At 32.1% G+C, this 18,135-nt stretch overlaps 3 protein-coding genes across 4 annotated transcripts; 1 reads left to right on the plus strand and 2 right to left on the minus strand.

The window, feature by feature from the left end:
• Nucleotides 1–3,708: 3,708 nt before the first annotated feature.
• LOC125876272 (reticulon-like protein B8) lies at nucleotides 3,709–7,988 on the minus strand. Of its 2 annotated transcripts, none has more exons than XM_049557406.1 (6): nucleotides 6,831–6,854; nucleotides 5,733–5,943; nucleotides 5,469–5,649; nucleotides 5,213–5,354; nucleotides 4,255–4,324; nucleotides 3,709–4,085 (listed from the first exon to the last, which is right to left on the minus strand). In XM_049557406.1, exons 1-6 carry the CDS (start codon nucleotides 6,837–6,839, stop codon nucleotides 3,916–3,918), a joined length of 783 nt encoding a protein of 260 aa, XP_049413363.1. In that variant the 5' UTR covers nucleotides 6,840–6,854; the 3' UTR covers nucleotides 3,709–3,915. The 2 variants fall into 2 exon arrangements, with proteins under 2 accessions (XP_049413363.1, XP_049413364.1); XM_049557407.1 differs by lacking the exon at nucleotides 6,831–6,854 and adding an exon at nucleotides 7,926–7,988 and having other exon boundaries at nucleotides 3,710–4,085.
• Nucleotides 7,989–10,630: 2,642 nt separating this feature from the next.
• Nucleotides 10,631–13,664, minus strand: LOC125877956 (polygalacturonase-like). Its single transcript, XM_049559248.1, has 4 exons — nucleotides 13,454–13,664; nucleotides 12,222–12,527; nucleotides 11,606–12,121; nucleotides 10,631–10,927 (listed from the first exon to the last, which is right to left on the minus strand). The coding sequence occupies exons 1-4, from the start codon at nucleotides 13,595–13,597 to the stop codon at nucleotides 10,685–10,687; spliced, it is 1,209 nt and encodes a 402-aa protein (XP_049415205.1). The 5' UTR covers nucleotides 13,598–13,664; the 3' UTR covers nucleotides 10,631–10,684.
• Nucleotides 13,665–15,519: 1,855 nt separating this feature from the next.
• LOC125875570 (oxygen-evolving enhancer protein 2, chloroplastic) lies at nucleotides 15,520–17,671 on the plus strand. Its single transcript, XM_049556555.1, has 4 exons — nucleotides 15,520–16,183; nucleotides 16,473–16,705; nucleotides 16,787–16,837; nucleotides 17,286–17,671. The coding sequence occupies exons 1-4, from the start codon at nucleotides 15,946–15,948 to the stop codon at nucleotides 17,544–17,546; spliced, it is 783 nt and encodes a 260-aa protein (XP_049412512.1). The 5' UTR covers nucleotides 15,520–15,945; the 3' UTR covers nucleotides 17,547–17,671.
• The last annotated feature ends 464 nt before the right edge of the window (nucleotides 17,672–18,135 follow it).

An 18,135-nucleotide genomic window follows, 5' to 3' on the forward strand; every position in this document is an offset into this window, starting at 1 on the left:
CTGGACAAACAAGATAGTAAATCTAGTGGAGGTGAGCCACTTCCCTTAAAAGGTTGTTTAGTACGAAGAAAAATATTTTTTTAATTTTTTTATATATTAACTAAGAATTGAAAAGTAAAACGTATCACATAAATTTAAATGAAACACTAAAAAAAAAGTTAATAATGTAGCTGTAAAAGTATAGAATTTCCTTTCACACCCACAATTAAGGTCAGAAACCAAACCCATATGCTAATTGCTAACAACCTTCCTATAAATATAATGTAAATGTATATACTTCTTTCAATTCACATTAATTGTTAATTTTTCCTCTCAAGATTCTGATTACGTGTAACTATTAATATCATGTAGTCCAAATAATTTTTAATGTACAAAAAATGATTATTTTAATTATTTATATATATAAACATAAACAATATAAAAAGATGATCATTTTAATCATTTATGTATATTATGGAAAGCAATAGTCTTGATAAAGATATTGTAGTTGATGTTTATTGTGTCATAAATGAGTCCCTCAATCTTAAAATCCATATGTTTTCATGCAATACATTTCAAGTACTAAATACCAGTTTAGTCAAATTTTAATAATTCTTACAAACATGATACAAATTATAAACCATCCAAATTAAAACAATGTCTTAATATTTTATTTTAAAAATGAATGACTATATTAATATACATTGTGGTTTATTATTGATGTTATTTCTTTTTACTAGAAGGAATAACTTACACCAAACTATAATTAATTTGATACCAATTATAAATCATTAGACGTAAAACAATGTTTATCTATTTTAGTTAAAAAAACAAATATATTAAATGGTGTACATTATGAGTTCGTATTGGTGTCCAATTTCATTTTTAAATTATTATAATGAATAACTAACACCAAACTATAATCAATTTGATACCAATTATAAATCATTAGACTTAAATTTAGTTTATCTATTTTAGTTTTTCAAAAATAAATATATTAAATAGTTTACATTGTGGGTATTGGTGTCCAGCCTTTTTTTAACCATATAATGAATAACTTACACAAAGTGACCAAACTATAATCAATTTGATACCAATTATAAATTGGACGTTATAAAGTTGATTTTTGTTATATGTTATAACTTTATAATATCTTATAGCATAATTTTATAAAATATATATATCAATATTTTATTATTATTAAATTAGTAAATAACTACTATATCAATATATAAGAACAAATAATAAGTGTTGTTAAAAACTTTATTCGTATAAAAAGTAATTTACAATGTGTTGTATCGATGGTGTTGCTTTACAAACTACCAACACCAACATACCAAATATTTGCACCGAAATACAAATACAAAATATGATTTTACCTATTTTTAAAAAAAAACTCATTCAACTGATATTATTTTCTTCCGCAAACTAATTTATTTTGCGACAGATTTTAATTAAGATTTTTATATGGGTAGCGTCATCGATCTATCTATAATTATTGCAATTGATGCAATGCAAAAACATTTAAAACAATCAATTTTAAACATAATTTGAAATAAAAAAGATGAACTTTACAACTATTTAGTCTAACAATTCTTTATTATATATATGTGAAATGGAGAGAAGTGTGGAAGTTAAAAACTGGGAGAAATTTAAGTAATAAATATCTATTTATTAACCGTACCTTCTTTTAAAAAAAAAAAAAGAATTATGATGTTTTTATTCTTTTTATGTTTTATAAAGATTCTACTGATACGTTTGAAAAAGAAAAAAATATTATTATATAGGGGTTATTTTGTTCTTAAATTATATATTTATGCTTTTTTTTCATTTTAAAAATTGGATAAGTAAAATAAGATATTTATTTTTAGTAGAGAGGCCAAATAATATGAAATGGAGAGTGTAATTTTATTAACTAATTCTTGATACAATTGTTTGCCGAGTTAATTAAGTAATTAATGAAAATTCGTATAGTCTTGTTTTACCAAATTAACTACAAAGGAAAACTTTCAAACTTACACATCTCACATACGTACAAGCAAAGAAATTAATACCCTCTTGATTCATACGATAAAAGAATTAGTATGTACTATTAAAACGTAGATAGAAAAGAATTAACATAATCCAATAATTCAAAATTTTTCTTTTTGAGTACCACCTTAAAATTTCATTCAATGTATACATACCTTCCGTATGATCCACTCTCTCTTGATTATCCCGAGGTAAATTTAGAATGTAAACTTACGTGTTTTTCAGTAATACATAATCAGATAAAAATCGCTACTAAAAATTCCCCATTTGTTAAATCTTGCACATATTCATGCACAATATAGCCTATATATACCCCTACGTAAGTAAAAGAAAAACATAAACCCTATAAGAAAATAATATTCCCAATGGCTTATTCTCCTAATTCCAAAACCCTTCATTATTTTTCGTCATGGAAATTCATATGCTTGATTCTCACACTATCTCTTGTTCTTGACCATGGTAGTGCATGCCCACCGACGGCGTCACGGATGCCGAGGCGTTTGAAAGAGGAAGCTTCTAGAATGTTTTCCGATGAAAAGAAAGAGTTTCTCAAGAGTATTAAATTGTTTGATATGCTACCAAAAGGGGTTCCTATTCCTCCTTCTGCACCATCAGAAAGGTGCAATTAATATGTAAACGAGAAATCTTAGCATTTCGATTGGTTATAATAGCTATCTGAACTTATACCTCATTAGCAAGAGTTCGATTTCATATGTTATATATATAGTTATTGAACAAATCAAGAAGTTATCTAGTACTTTCAAGTTGTATTGAATTTATATTATATGCGAATGAACTTTAAATTAATACCATAAAACTCTTTTACTGATCATTTATTTTCCTCCTAATTTTTTCCCAGATGTTTACAAATATTAATAAAGTAAAAATATATATTAATCAATCATGATTATGTAATAATTATATATACATTTAAATGTAAAAGTTTGGTATGAGTAAATCTTTACCTGTATGTGTTGGGAGGAAAAAGAAAGTGCTAAGGGAAGAAGATTTTGGCTGGCAATCAATAATTTTGCTAAATACAGCTTGTAAAAAGTATTGTAAGTAAACCTAATTAAAAATTCAAATTTTCTTATTGCAATGAAAGAAAAAGTTACGTAATTAATTTTTCCAAATAGCAATATGACCTTCGAAAGTATTAATTAAACTGCAAGCATATATAGAGAGAGATAAAAAAGCATAAATGCACAAAAAGAGGATCACATGTACAACATCCAACCATACACGGCAAATGTGATGTAATTATATTTATTTTTAGATATAAAATTACAAATATCTCTTCTACCATAAGAGGAGCTGATTGGGATTTTTAAGACATTTACGTAATCATTGACCTCTTACAAATCGATTCCAAGTAGCTTTATCGAGATCAAAAGCAAATTGTGCAAAGGTTTTTGATTTCATAAAATACGCTAGTTCTAATTTTGGTTTACAAACTACTTGTTTCATGACTTTTATTTGAGTTACAGACCCGATACTAAATATATATTAAGGAGGAGTACATACTAGCTTTCTGGCAAATTAATCATTTCATTTAGTTTAATTCCAATGTACTATGTTACTCAAACTCTTCGAAGAAACTACGGGTGATCAGATCCTCCAAAAGTAATGCATTTTAGGAGGATCCGACACTGGTGTGGTAATAAGTAGTGTCTAAGCAACATAGAAGATAGTAAGAAAAGCAGAATAAGAAGCAACTTATTTTCAAAATGCCATATTTTCTACTACAATATTCGAACATATAAAAGTTTCTCCGATGCCATCGATACATCGTCTTTTCTTTTGAATTAATCGAGCCATTACCTTGACAAATTCTAAGCTCAAAAGGCAGCATTTTGCTTCCTAAGCAGGACTTTCTGCATACAAGTTCGCTTTCTGCTGATTAACCTATTCGAACTTCTTTAGCCTGAATTTGCTCGTGGGGAATCTGCTGAGGACACGATGATCCAGCTTTTGGTAATGGCATTGAAACTTTTCGAGGGCATTGTATACAAAGCCATCGATTTGATCATCATACCTTTCATACAGCACGGGAAGCACATGCGCAGCAACAAAGCCTAAGACAATCAATATCACAAGCATATTCAAAATTAAAACTTTCTGGATCTTGACGTGATATCCGGAGAAAGATATGAATATTCTTAATATAAAACCTTGAAAAGAATTCAGAACAAATGCATAATCTATAGTTGCACCAGCAATCCAGATTATGGCATGAAAACTTACCAATGTACAGAACAGTAAAAAAATTGCACCAGCTTCCAATAATAGCAGCAACCCACAAGCTCGCCACAACCTAGAAGAAATCTCATGACGTTAATTAAGTAGTCATCAGAAAGGCTCGGGATCAGATGATTTGATGAATTCATATTTCAAGAACCAAGTGCTTAAAGGTCAAAGCATCCCGAGAAGAGACTCCAATATGAACAAAAGAACGGTATCTTCATAGGTTGACTATGTTATCCACTAAATATACCAACCATTTAACGATAGGACTTCAGAGCAATACAGATTGTCCTCGTAACAATTAACAAAGAATAAAATTGTTTGCAAAAATTCAATGAAGTGCTGTAGATTCTTGCAATTGAATTAAAGGGAAAGGGAAATTTGCTTGCATTCTTTCTGGTATCTTTGACAGCGTAAATGTTGTGCTTCTTGCATTCCTTTTCACTAAGTGAACAAGCCACAACAGTGTTGTGACAATGTGGCTTGTCCTCTTAGTGAAAAGAAAGGGTAGAAGCACACCTCTCGACATTTATTACTATCAATAATTTCCTCGGCACTATATAAACAGAACGGAAAGCTGTCTGGAACCAAAAACATAAGGAGAGCAGAGAGGTAAAAAATAATACATTCTTTACGTATTGATGTTGTTTCAGGAATTAGGAAGAGAAATTCTAGAACAATTAGATTGTTCAAGATACTTGGCAAATGCTGAATCAAAGAAAGTTTACTAAAGGGTGAGAGGCCCATGACCTTAGCAAAAATATTTGGTAAAGTTGATGCAGAGGAAGCAAATAATTTTGAAAAGATCACGCTTGAAGAAGTCCATACATATAATACAAATCAAATGCATAGTAGTTTGTAACGAGAACTCTTGAAATTGGATCTGAGGAATTTTTTAAATTTAAAATAAACTTATCTATTTAAAAAGATACTAACAAAAAAATTTATGATGATTTACCACTAAGAATTGTTTGATGTTAGTCCCACAGGCAACATCTTGAAGGAAGCCCAAAACATGGTTTACGTCAGCTCCTATTGACTTGGCAATGCTGATGAAAAGGTCATCACGTAAGACAAGACGAGGGACCTTAGCTGGAGACCTGTTTCCAAAGAGATCGTACATTCACTTGATTCAAGAATATCATACCAATTAATGAATGAGATTAAGACAGGAGAATAGCATGACGCTCAGGAAGCAGGTTAAGTTGCATTACCTGTTTATCATGCCAGAAGCATTTTTCCAAAGAAACTGAATAATCATACCAATGACAAGAGCAAAGCATAAAAGTGAAAGAAAATTGTAGTTCAGCCACTCAAATAGCACCCAGATGGCTGTGGCACTGGCTAAAACACCAGCTGAGATTTTCTTGTTTCTCCATAACAGGACGTCAGCAGCTACAAAAACCGATGAAGCATATAAAGGATTGTAATACAACCATTTTAAGGACAAAGAAAAGCTAAGGTATAAGGTGGCCTACATTTGCCTCCACCTAAAATGTGGTGTACTGGCTTTTGACGGCCAAATAGCCTATTGAGCTGAGCATTAACTGAGCTTGATTTCTCCTGCTCAAAGAAAGACCCTGACGTCTGCTTTGACAGAGACTTCTGCTTTGATAGCCCATCAGCAATTGATTCCACAATGTTGTTCAGAAGATCCTCAGCTGTAATTCTCTCAGGCATTTTCCCACCCTTTTAAGATGCACAAGAGATTACGTCAGTCATCAGAAGAATACACTTAAATACACAAAGTCATCATAGACAAGTGCAAGATTCATTTAGACCAAAAACTGGTGAAAATCTAACAAGCAAACGACAGTTTTTGATGACTATTATAACAGTAGAACAACATACATGATTGTCCAGGTTGATACAAGGCTGAAAAAAGTTTGATCCTAATTAAATCCAAAATTTTGCCTTTCCACTCATGCAGACTCAATCAACTTTCCTTCCCACTAATCTAGACATTCTTCTTTTTCTTGTTAACAGTTTTTTCTTCTCGTATTTCCTCTGGAAGAAGGTAATTTGTTCCTCTATGAACTGCATATTGCTAATCTGACACAGAACTGGCACTAATTTACTATAGTTAAAGAATGAATTCGAAAGCCCTATCTGATATCTCCTCTTTATCATAAAATTAGCTAATCACATCCTCATAATCCTTCTCTCTACTAGCAACCTGAAGCTCATCCTTCATCTAAAAGGGAATCAAATGTTATATGTCCAAGATAGAGCATTGTAGTCATCAAAACGGAAGAAAATTACAGTTGAGATATGCATATGGTGCTACCCTTATACTTCATTATTCTCTCCAGGACCTGTACATCATTATTTTTCAGATCTTAGACTATTCAACAACTTTAAGACAATAAACTTTTGGTGGTTTTCCAGCTAGAATCCAGGCATCCAAAGAAAGGAGAAGGTGAATTAAACAAATTCGAATAATTACGAATCTCTCTCCCATCACTCAGCAAACTCTACTCATTTCTCAAACATTGATAATGATAGCAGTGAAACATTTATACATACAATTATATAATGATAATCATAACCACAATTATCAAACCAAGGAAACGTACATGAGTCATGACTATAGGCAGCTTAACAATTGCTTTTCAAGTTAAATCAAAATAAGGTGTTCCCTTTTTAAAACCTGTCCAGAGTCCTGATTAAACAGCTCAATCACTTCATACACAGTGGAACAAACTCACCACTATACAACAACAACAACATACACAGGGTCAGTGGCGGATGTAGGATTCTAAGGTTGTGGGTGTTCTTGAAGTGGCGGAGTCAAAGGGCTCAACAACACTAAAAGAGCCTTAAGCACCCACCCAAGAGCCAATGGACCAGTCAAATCATTTGTTCATTGGGTTAATGGGTGCTCGTCTAATATATATACCCCTCAAAACAAATGTAATCTAATAAAAAAAATAGCAAGATAAACAGCAATTTACAAAAAGGTAACCAGAAAAAGTAAGGCAAATACTGTGCACAAAAGCTCCTTTTTCTTTAATGGTAGGCCAATGGAGGCAAAAGAACAACAAATCTGACGGCAAAAGCATATCTTGATTTGGGGACTAATGAAGGATTTAACATATGAAGCAAAATATCACCAAGGATGAACAAAAAAGAGTGTTCTTAGCTAAAAATTACTTTCACCAGTAAAAAGAAGCAAAAAAAAAAAAAAAAAACCTATGTAGCTCTAATCAAAACACCATACTTGTAAATTGTAACTGTACCTCTCATCATCATCATCATCATAGCCCATGGCACAGAAAATTAAAGAACTGGAAAATCCACAAGTTTAAACACAGAGTGAAGGGCAAAAGGCAAATCAATCAATCTGCAATCATGCATAACAATGGGCAGCAACAACTGCTAATTCCATATGGAAAACGGTAGTACAATAAGCATAAATACCAACAACAAACGAAACAGATGAATCCATCAGCCAAAAGAAGTTACATTACTTAAAAGCACATAACTTTAAAGTGGGGCAACTCCATAAACCACCAAAACACAAACTCCAACAAAACAACCCCCAAAATCAGGTTTATACATTACCAAAAAGACCCAACTTCTTGATTTCGTACAATCAGAGAAAGCCAGTACAGAAAAATCTAAAACAAGCAAACCCCAGATGCCAAATATCAGAGAGAAAAAAGACTCACCCAAAATGCAAGAACAAAGCAGCAAGCAACAGAACCAAACCCGAAAAGCCAAGAAATGCAAAAGGGTTTGGCTAACAGAGATACTTTTTGGGGTTTGAACCCTTTTTGTGAGGTATCACTATTGTATTTACCTCTACACTTGTACGTACACTGACACAGTTGGTGGAAGTGATTTATTTATTGGGAATTGGAGAGTAGGGATTAATGTAGAATTTGAATTGGGAAATGGGACGAAGATGATCACAATCTATAAAAGATTGTTTGTCTCTACATTACGGCACATGCAACACAGTGACAAGTCACGCTCGATTAATTTAAATTTATGTTGTATAGAGTTTATTTGTGAATTGCAACAAATATTTTTTTCATGGTTTGAACTTAAAATTGAAATTTATAATTAATTAAGAGAAGCAATTATCGTCACTTGTGTTAGTGTAGTGCGATTATTCAAATACCCTTTAATTCTCTGTTTTGCCGCCTTCAATTGCTAGATTCTTATGGGTGTGTTTGGTATTTTAATATAATTGATTCTTGTGTTATTTCATTAATCACATTTTCGTTCATCTAGTTTTCATTGTTTTGATTCTTAGGTCCCGTTTGGCCATAGGTTTTCCAAATAATATTTGGGGAAAAATTTGACATATTGTTTGTCCATACATTTTGCCATTATTTGGCAAATATTTTTGACAAATATCCCAAATTTTCAAATACTAATTTTTCCAAGTATTTGAGCCAAATCTCATTATTTGGGATCTTTTGAAAATTAAAATTTTTCACCAAACTTTTATCTTTTACAAAGTCACCCTCTATAGTAGTTGTTTGTGTTGTATAACATAATTTTTTACGTGAACACCAAAGTAGTGATGAACAATCGGCTCAGGGTAACAAAGTCATGTGTTTTGTCTACTTCACGATGTATGGAATGATGCTTGTTGCACTCACTCCAAACTACCACATTACTTCAGTGTCATGGACACTATTTGTTATTTGTTGCAACGAAGATCCAATTGATTTGTAATATAAACTTATGGTTAGTTTTGATAGTTTTTATAACTTGTGGGTATAAATCATATTTTTCTAAAAAAGTGAAATATATTTCCCAAATACTATGGCCAAACACATGGAAAAATTTCACCAAATTTTCACCTAAATAATATTTGCCAAGAATATTTGGAAATCTATGGCCAAACGCTAGCTTAATTCGTTGGTTCTCACTTACAAATTGCAATATGTGATTCCGGTAAAATATACAATATTCAAGCTAATAAGAAAGTAAATAGTGAGTTAAACCAACACACAATTGTCATGTTTTGTTAGTGCGTCAAATTGTTTATTAAAAAAAATGGTTTAGTTCGAATTTGTGTGAAGTCAAGGACATATATTTTAGTTTAGCTTGTTAAATTCAACTATTATTAGCAGTTGAATATATTAATAAATATACGTAAAATCGAGATAAGAATAATATAGTAAGTGAATGGAAGTCGTATGAACTTTTAGAGATTTGACGATGAATGTTTGTGTGGGATCTACGGTTGATTGAGTGTTCTAAGCTTTGAATCTGAAAACGACATACTATAGTAAGTAAATGTTATGAGACAAACTTACTCATGAAAATGGAGATATTGCTATTATATTCCTTGATTTTAGATGTCTTATAATAGTGTCAAAACTACTTTAAGGGTTATAAAAGTATTATATAATTCACCTATAGCAAAGTTTCATTTGAGCCCTGAAGTACTACGACTAATTATTCTTATCTACGTGAAAATGTCGTTAGTGGTGCCAACTAATATTCTTTTGTAATGGTCAGCGTGTAATAACTCCAATTTCACAAAAGAAACAACATTCAAATATTATAATCACTAAATTCATCAAAATTACAACACGAAAATAGAACTGACAAAGAAATTGTAGAACAACAATGGACTAGTTAAAACAAAAGAACTGTTGAAGAAGATAACTAGAAGGGAGATGAGAAGCTTAGACTTTGTGAAAATTAAAAGGAATGAAAGGACTAGACATTTTTTTTCTCAATAATTTGCATAACCGTTCTTTCTTATTCGTACCTAGTTGTAATTAATTGGGCCATGAGTCCCAAATCTTTGTGAAAGCCTTCTAATTCTATTATTTCTTCTCAACCCAATAACTAATTATATGGCATCTGTAGATATCCAAATTGGGCCGATGCTTGTTCATAACCTGCATAGTGTATTATCCGTAATTACTTTTTTGTAATCACGCTATCTAACTTAATTATTTCCTTATTAAATTGTCAATTAATGGGTATTACATTGTAATTACTTAATAAATAATTCAATTAAACAAGCTTTTTTTACAATATGATACATATTACTTAAAACTAAACACATATTAGATACCAATCAAAATATCATGTTTAAAAATCTCTCTTCAAGAGGATTTCCTATTATTATTCATGTGTTATTTCTACACTTTACGTGGACACTAATATCCCCCAAAAAAAAATCCTCTATGTTTTTTTTCCTAAAAAATGGAGCACAAAACTTAGAAGCTATAGAGCTCAATTAGACTGAGAAGGACCAGTGTAAACTGGTAGATACTATCATCTTCAAAAAAGATAAAAATTACTAAGAAATGCACAAAATTTGGGAGCTAGGGTAGTCCGGTGCATAAAAAGATCCCGTGTTAATTGTCAGAGTTTGGAGAAGAGCCGCATGTTGATATATCCTGACGCAAGTATTAGTAACTGCTTTTACGAGTTGAATATATATTAATAAAGCTCAAGCAGTCTGAGCTCCAGCACAGACAGGTGGATTCTGCTTTCCTACAAAAGTAGGCTTGACATTCTCACAACTAGTCTTTGCTGGTCCTTCCTTTCCATTATAGGTAATGTCTATATCTCCAACTTCCACTCCTTCACATGGTACTCCTTTACTACATAATAGTAGTACTGCATCTTGTGTTCTTGATGTACCCTTTACATTTTTTATGCTCACTTTGCTTATCTTCACTAGTGATGGCAACTGCAAAAAAGTACAAAACAAAAATTAATCTACAACTTATATTCAAGGAGCTTTAGCTTTTATACACAACAACAACAAACAAACAAAGTAATACTTCATTGACTTATATAAACAATATTATGTCATAGTTTGACTTCAAATAAAATTCACTTAAAATGAAGTCTTTTGAAACTTGTTTTAAATATATCGTGACATTTATGTTGCAATAAAACTTTTGAAACTTATGATCATATATAAATATATCGTAGCATTTGTGTTCCTATAAAAACTTCTCATTAAAGAAATATAGGAATGTGTCATTCTCTATGAAACAAACTAATTAATAACGAAATATATATAGTACTTTGCACATCAAATAAAGTGAAACAAAGGGAGCATGGTTTTTCGTCAACGAAGGTTCAACTGACCACCTTTCGCCAACCATTTAACTTTACCCTTATTAATAATGTAGAAGAATCTCCACACTATCATATCATTTTAAAGATAAGTGCACGTAGCACCTATATATACACTATCAGATCATTTAAAAGAAAAATGCACGTAGCACCTACACATTATCAGATCATTTAAAAGATAAGTGCACGTAACAACTATCAGATTATTTAAAAGATAAAGTGTATACAACATCTACACACTATCAAATTATTTAAAAGATAAGTGATGAATAAGAGTGCTTACATCTTTGTTGCATTGATTGTATGGGCAATAAACTTGATCAATAACAATAGGGTTGCTAACATTTTGCACAATAATATCTTCATAATGCAACTCAGTAACAACACCTTGATGTGAAGCTGGCCATGTCTTGACCCTAACACCATTATCAGTATTAATAAATGTGCAATTTTTGACATAAACTCCCACTACAGGTTTTTCACCAGGAGTCTTTCCAAGACTTCCAACACTAATACCATGTCCAGGTCCACAAGTAACTTTAGTAATATGAAGTTGTTCCAATTCATCACCAACAGAGATACAATCATCTCCTGTTCCAATTACACTATCTGTTATGTTCACGTTTTTCGATCGAGCAACGTGAATACCATCAGTGTTGATGCTTTCCTTTGGAGCTGTAATAGTAATTCGGTTAAATGTCAAGTTGTTGCAACCGTTAACATTCATATGGAAATTTTTGCTGTCTTTTGAAGTTATGTCTTGGATTGTTGAACTGTTAAGGAAGTTGAAGCTCAAATTCTGTATCAATCATCACAATATATATTTACATAAGAAACATATAATATGAAAAAAACTTAATTATAGAAAGTTCTGATTATATATGTAAAAAAGTACTTACATAGGGAAGATGTGCACACTTGGTTTTGGCACAATCATTTTGAGCCCATGCAGCTTTACCTTGTCCATCAAAAATACCAGTACCAGATAATGTGAATTGATTAAGATAATTAACAGTAAACCATTCACCTTCAGGGAGTATTTTAGGATCTGGAGAAGCTTGTAAAGTGCCTTGTAATTGAAACTCAAGAGGTGCCTTGCATGGACCTTCTAATTTTACTTGTTTCATTTGGAATGTACCTTTTGGGACTATTATTGTACTTGCACTTGTTGATGCACATGCCTCTTTAAATGCATCCAATATTGCCTATGTATTATATTCATACTCATCATCAAGATAAAAGAAGGGTTAAAAACTTAAAGGGATAAAGGTCTGAAAAATATCCTAATTTGGGTCGAATTTGTTGTTGCGATACTAAACTTTCATAAGGACCTTTTACCTCCTTAGACTATTTAATACCATATTTTTTACCCCCTGAACTATTTAATAGTGTATTTTAAAGGTATATATGTGCCCACGTGGACACATTACTATTTATAATTTTGCATTATTTTTTATGTCCACTTGGGCAAATATATATGTTTAAAATACGGTATTAAATATCTAGGAAGGTAATAGGTGCTCATGAAAATTTAGTATCGCAACAGCAAATCCGACCAAAGTTGGGGTATTTTTCAAACCCTTATCCCAAACTTAAATGTACAATTTAAGCACCTAAATAACCCTTATATAACAATAATTTAACTTTTCACCTACATAGCAATAGTTTTTTTACAAAAATAAAACAAACGAAAAAATAAATCGGTATATGATGATATTTAACTGGTCGATCACAAAGTTAAAAGGGGAAAAGAACTTTTAAACATGTGGCTTTAGATATGTTATCAGATTTTTGTGACTATAAAAAAAATATCATAAAAAGTAAAATGAGAAGTTTAACTACTGAATTGTTTCCTAAAATAAGAAGGTGTCATTCTTTAAATATTGGATTCACTTCAAGCAATTAAATTAATACGGTGATATTTGGTTGAATACGAAATTTAAGATTATTTTTTTTAAAATATAATTAATCTAAAACATATGATGAGATTTTAATTTCTAACTATAAAAGTTTATCATTAAGAAATTTTAAATTATTTCTAAATGTATAAACACATCTTTTCTTTTTCTTTTTCTTTTGTGAAAACATACTTACTTATTCTGTCTCAAATTATTTGTCACGATTTACGAACCTTACTAATATCTCCATTAGGTGTTGCGCCAAATTTGGTAACATCAAACACTCCTGACTGACCTGCTGGTGCCTGAGCCGCTCCAAGTCGTGCTAAAAATAACATTAATGTAAATACAAATAATGTCTTGATATTTAATTCCATTTTTCTTTTTTTCTTTTTTTTTTTTAATTTTTTCTTCTGTATTTTATTTTATTGTGCTTTTTTTTATTGCTTTTGAAATGATAAAGTGAAGGTTGAAGCCCTTTTATAGTGTCATTAACATGAATTAAGACCATTAAATTTGTGTGAGTATGAATAGGAATTTAGTGGTTCATTTTATGTTTGATATTATTAGCCTTGTGACTTATTCTTATTAATTATATTATGCATAACCAATTAATCTCTTAAATTAGATGGTAAACATGAGTTAATCTTTTATGGAGTAGCTTCTCTATTGGGAAGGAGGAAAAGATTAGGATAATTAATATGCGAATACAAATAATTAATTTATTAGGTTGTGTTGAAAATTTTAATTCCTTTTTGCCAAAGAGCCAAGTTAGGAAGGGTATCTTTTGCAGTTATAAAATGTAATCCTAGTCATTAATTGATTGTCATAATTTATCTAGCATTTTGGGACAAGATTTTTAAAAAAAATATGGATTTAAGTTTCTCTGCCAAAGGATGTAGTGCAATAGATGGGTTGTCCTTTTGTTATTAGAGGTTTCGGATTCAAGTCTTGGATAGAGAAAATCCTTGGTAGAAAACGTTTCCCCGCGAATGAGGCCCTATGCGTCATTAATCATAATTAATTGAGCTTCAATGCGGATATCTGATACGGTGACACCGAATGAAAAATCAAAAAAATATCTCAAATGCCCTCTTAATTTTAAGTAAATTTTATATACTAATGTTTCAAGTTTACGACAAATTGACCGCTAATATAATATGTGAACTTCCACGTTCCATTTTCTAGATTGTACCTTATTATTAGGGTCGTTTTATGAGACAGGAGGAGATATTTTAAGACTAAAATAAATTCTTTAATCAAATAAAGTATATCAAATTTAATTTCAAATATTATATCATATTTAAGATCCAAATTTCAAAAAAAAAATAAAATTATTAAACTTGTACAAAGTTAAACAGAAACAAAACGAAATGGGCGACAGATTATTATTTATTTATAAATTTTTCACTTTTATTTTTATTTGCTATTCTGATAAGTGAAAACGTGAGTTAAACTAATAAGTTTTGATGGAGAAACATGATCAAGATTCATAATGTCAAACCAATTTTGGTTAGGACTAATATGTAATTATTATTGTTTATCACTTTCTATGTCCCAATTTATGTGATATAGATTAACTTGACATGAATTTTTTTTTAAAAAAAATTAAAAGTTGTGATCTAAAATAAGTCATAGATATTAGTGCAGCTCTAAATCATTTCATTAAGGTACAATTGACATTTTAAAATTAAATTGTTACTAAATATAGAAACTTGTCATTCTTTTTTCGGAAAAGGATCAAAACTACCCTTAAACTATCTGAAATAGCTTAAATATACCCTTAAATTATATTTCAGCTCAAAAATACCCTTCCCGTCAAACTATTGGGTCACACCTACCCTTCTAGTTAACTGAAGTATCCATGTGTGTTAAATGCTAGATGGATGCCACATGTGCACGTCAAACAGACCCCACCTCCACATAGACGACTACGGAAAAGGGTCAAGACTACCCTTAAACTATTCGAAATAGATTAAATATACCCTTAAACTATATTTCGGCTCAAAAATGCTCTTCCCGTCTAATTATTGGACTACACTTGCCCTTCTGTTTAACAAAAATATCCATGTGTGTGCTAAAATGCTATATGGATTCCACATGTGCACACCAAACACACCCACCTCCACATGGATACTTCCGTTAACTAGAAGGGTATGTGTGACCCAATAGTTTGACGGGAAGGATATTTTTTAACTAAAATATAGTTTAAGGGTATATTTAAGCTATTTCAGATAGTTTAAGGATAGTTCTGACCCTTTTCCGTTCATTTTTTAAGAGACTAGAAAGAAAAATGAGTTACTAAATACTCGACAACATTAAAAGAAATTTTCAAGTTGATCACCTAATCCTAAAAAATTACTTACAAATCATCAAAGGCTACATTTGTAGCATTATATGTTGAAAAGAAGTGTGGTTGTAAAGAGCCTTGCTCCAAAGTAAGCCCCACTAGAATATGACATGGAGATTGCAAGTGGAAACTAGAACAAACAACAAAATTTTGAATGTCCAGTTGGCACCAATCAAAGCCTCAACAACCTTATCCCACATCATAAATCTAATCTTCCCCCACATCCAAAAACTAAGCCAATTTTCCTTCACACATCACAAAATTATCTAAAACATATTGCCCCTCCCCTCCAACATCACCATTCTAACAAAGAATTGGAATCCAATTCCAAAACCAACAAAAGAGAGTAATTGTTGTTTTGAGTGTAAGTGAGCAATGGCTGCTTCCACACAATGTTTCTTGCACCAATATCATGCACTAAGATCTAGCCCTGCTAGAACATCATCTGTTTCATCCCCTAAGCCTAACCAATTGATTTGCCGTGCACAAAAGCAAGATGATGCCAACAACACTAGCAACGCCGTCTCTCGCCGATTGGCTCTTACTCTCCTCATTGGTACTGCTGCCATTGGTTCCAAAGTTTCCCCTGCAGATGCTGCCTATGGAGAAGCTGGTACTTTTCTCCAATATATAATACATACATACTAGTTTAACTAATGATAAACGGTCTCAAAGAATTTTTACACTATCAGATCGAAGCACTTGAAAGGCAAACCATGTATATAACTAAGTTTAATATATGTGTGATGTGCCTATATAATACAACTATCCAGCCCCCTGACCTTTGTTGCTCGGATCCTCCAAAAACGTTGCCACGTCTATATCACCTTCTTTTTGTTGGAGGATCCGAGCAACATTTAATGTGAACATGATCTTAATGATGGTGTGTGTGATATATGCAGCAAATGTTTTTGGTAAGCCAAAGGAGAACACTGATTTCTTGCCATACAATGGAGATGGATTCAAGCTCCAAATCCCAGCCAAATGGAACCCAAGCAAAGAAATTGAGTTCCCTGGTCAGGTTCTCAGATATGAAGACAACTTTGATTCCACCAGTAATCTCATGGTTGCAGTCACTCCAACTGACAAGAAGTCCATCACCGACTACGGCTCCCCTGAAGAATTCCTCTCTAAAGTAATAATACTAAAAGCATGCATTTTATAGTTCAGCACAAGTAGTTAGCTCACAACTGAGTTTTCTTTTGTTTTTGAACAGGTGGACTATCTGCTAGGAAAACAAGCTTACTTTGGTAAAACTGATTCAGAGGTAAGTAATCATAACTACTAGCTGCTTTTCATATGAGATGAGTAAAGGTCACTAGCATTAAAGCACTCTGCACTTCTATAGAATGGTAGCTTCGAGTATGAACAAATGAGTCTAGAATTCAGTCAGTATGTAAGCTACCCTATAAGTTAGTCCTCAAGTGGAAGAACCACTCAGTAAGATTATAATAAGTAATGGCTTTTGATCATACACCAGCTATGCAAGTAGTAAAATGTAGCTGGCAGCTTTTTCCTATAAATCAAATGATGGAATGAATGAAGTACAAAACCATGTGTCAGTCCCAAGGAAGTTGGAGTCGGCTATATGGGTCCTCGTAGTCTATGTTGCTCTGCCCTGCAATTGTTTACATTTTGTTGGTAAAAAGCACTAACTGAACTAATGTATGGAAGAATTATGACACAAAAAATGAAGTGGGAATTTGTTTGTGCAGGGTGGATTTGAATCTGGTGCAGTGGCAACTGCTAACCTGTTGGAGGCATCAAGCGCAACAGTGGGAGGAAAACAGTACTACTACTTGTCAGTATTGACAAGAACTGCAGATGGAGATGAAGGTGGGAAGCACCAGTTGATCACAGCCACAGTGAATAATGGCAAACTTTACATTTGCAAGGCACAAGCTGGTGACAAGAGATGGTTTAAGGGTGCTAAAAAGTTTGTGGAGAATGCTGCCACTTCTTTCAGTATTGCTTAAGAATGGGAAAACTAAAGAAAACCATTATTTAAGTTTGTATGTACTTAGTTCCTCCCCCCTCTACAAAACATATGGTGCTGAGATGAGTTGCTTAATTGGACTTCTTTTTTGCTCTTTCCAACCAATCCCAAAAAAGTTTTTAAACATGTTTCAAATACTGTTGGGTTGGAGGAAGCTTAATGTTAATAATTTCATATTTTCTTCGCATATATTTAACACCCTTTACCGCNCCCCCCCCCCCCCACACACACACACACTCTTCAGAATCCCAACATAGACAGATAACAAACTCAACGTCTGTTGATGGACTACTCTCTGTGTTAAAAAGTCTAGAACCACCGAGGGATGTCGTAGAATGGATCCCTTCACAGAGATCTTGAATTCAAATCCTAGTAACATAGAGAGTCCCAATAAGAAGGGCATCACCCTTAGATAGGCCTTATGCGGTACAAGTTTAGAGTAGTCAAGGCTAGTAAATTTCGGGTACCAAATAGTTGAATGAAAAAAAGATCATTTCAGGAAGAGAAGTTTATTAACCTAACAACTCAACTCACAAGGCTTTAGTGATAGATGTTGATCTTGTGGAAAT

Source organism: Solanum stenotomum, chromosome 9 (genome assembly GCF_019186545.1).
Source record: "Solanum stenotomum isolate F172 chromosome 9, ASM1918654v1, whole genome shotgun sequence".
Classification (NCBI taxonomy): domain Eukaryota; kingdom Viridiplantae; phylum Streptophyta; class Magnoliopsida; order Solanales; family Solanaceae; genus Solanum; species Solanum stenotomum.

Coding starts and splice junctions, on each gene's coding strand:
- LOC125875570 (XM_049556555.1), top strand. CDS start 15,946: ATGGCTGCTTCCACACAATGTTTCTTGCACCAATATCATGCACTAAGA. Junction 16,184..16,472: donor TGCTGCCTATGGAGAAGCTG/GTACTTTTCTCC, acceptor TGATATATGCAG/CAAATGTTTTTGGTAAGCCA. Junction 16,838..17,285: donor TTGGTAAAACTGATTCAGAG/GTAAGTAATCAT, acceptor TTGTTTGTGCAG/GGTGGATTTGAATCTGGTGC.
- LOC125877956 (XM_049559248.1), bottom strand. CDS start 13,597: ATGGAATTAAATATCAAGACATTATTTGTATTTACATTAATGTTATTT. Junction 12,122..12,221: donor AGTGTGCACATCTTCCCTAT/GTAAGTACTTTT, acceptor TGATTGATACAG/AATTTGAGCTTCAACTTCCT. Junction 10,928..11,605: donor ACAATCAATGCAACAAAGAT/GTAAGCACTCTT, acceptor ACTTTTTTGCAG/TTGCCATCACTAGTGAAGAT.
- LOC125876272 (XM_049557406.1), bottom strand. Junction 5,650..5,732: donor CATTTTAGGTGGAGGCAAAT/GTAGGCCACCTT, acceptor CGGTTTTTGTAG/CTGCTGACGTCCTGTTATGG. Junction 5,355..5,468: donor GCTTCTGGCATGATAAACAG/GTAATGCAACTT, acceptor CTTTGGAAACAG/GTCTCCAGCTAAGGTCCCTC.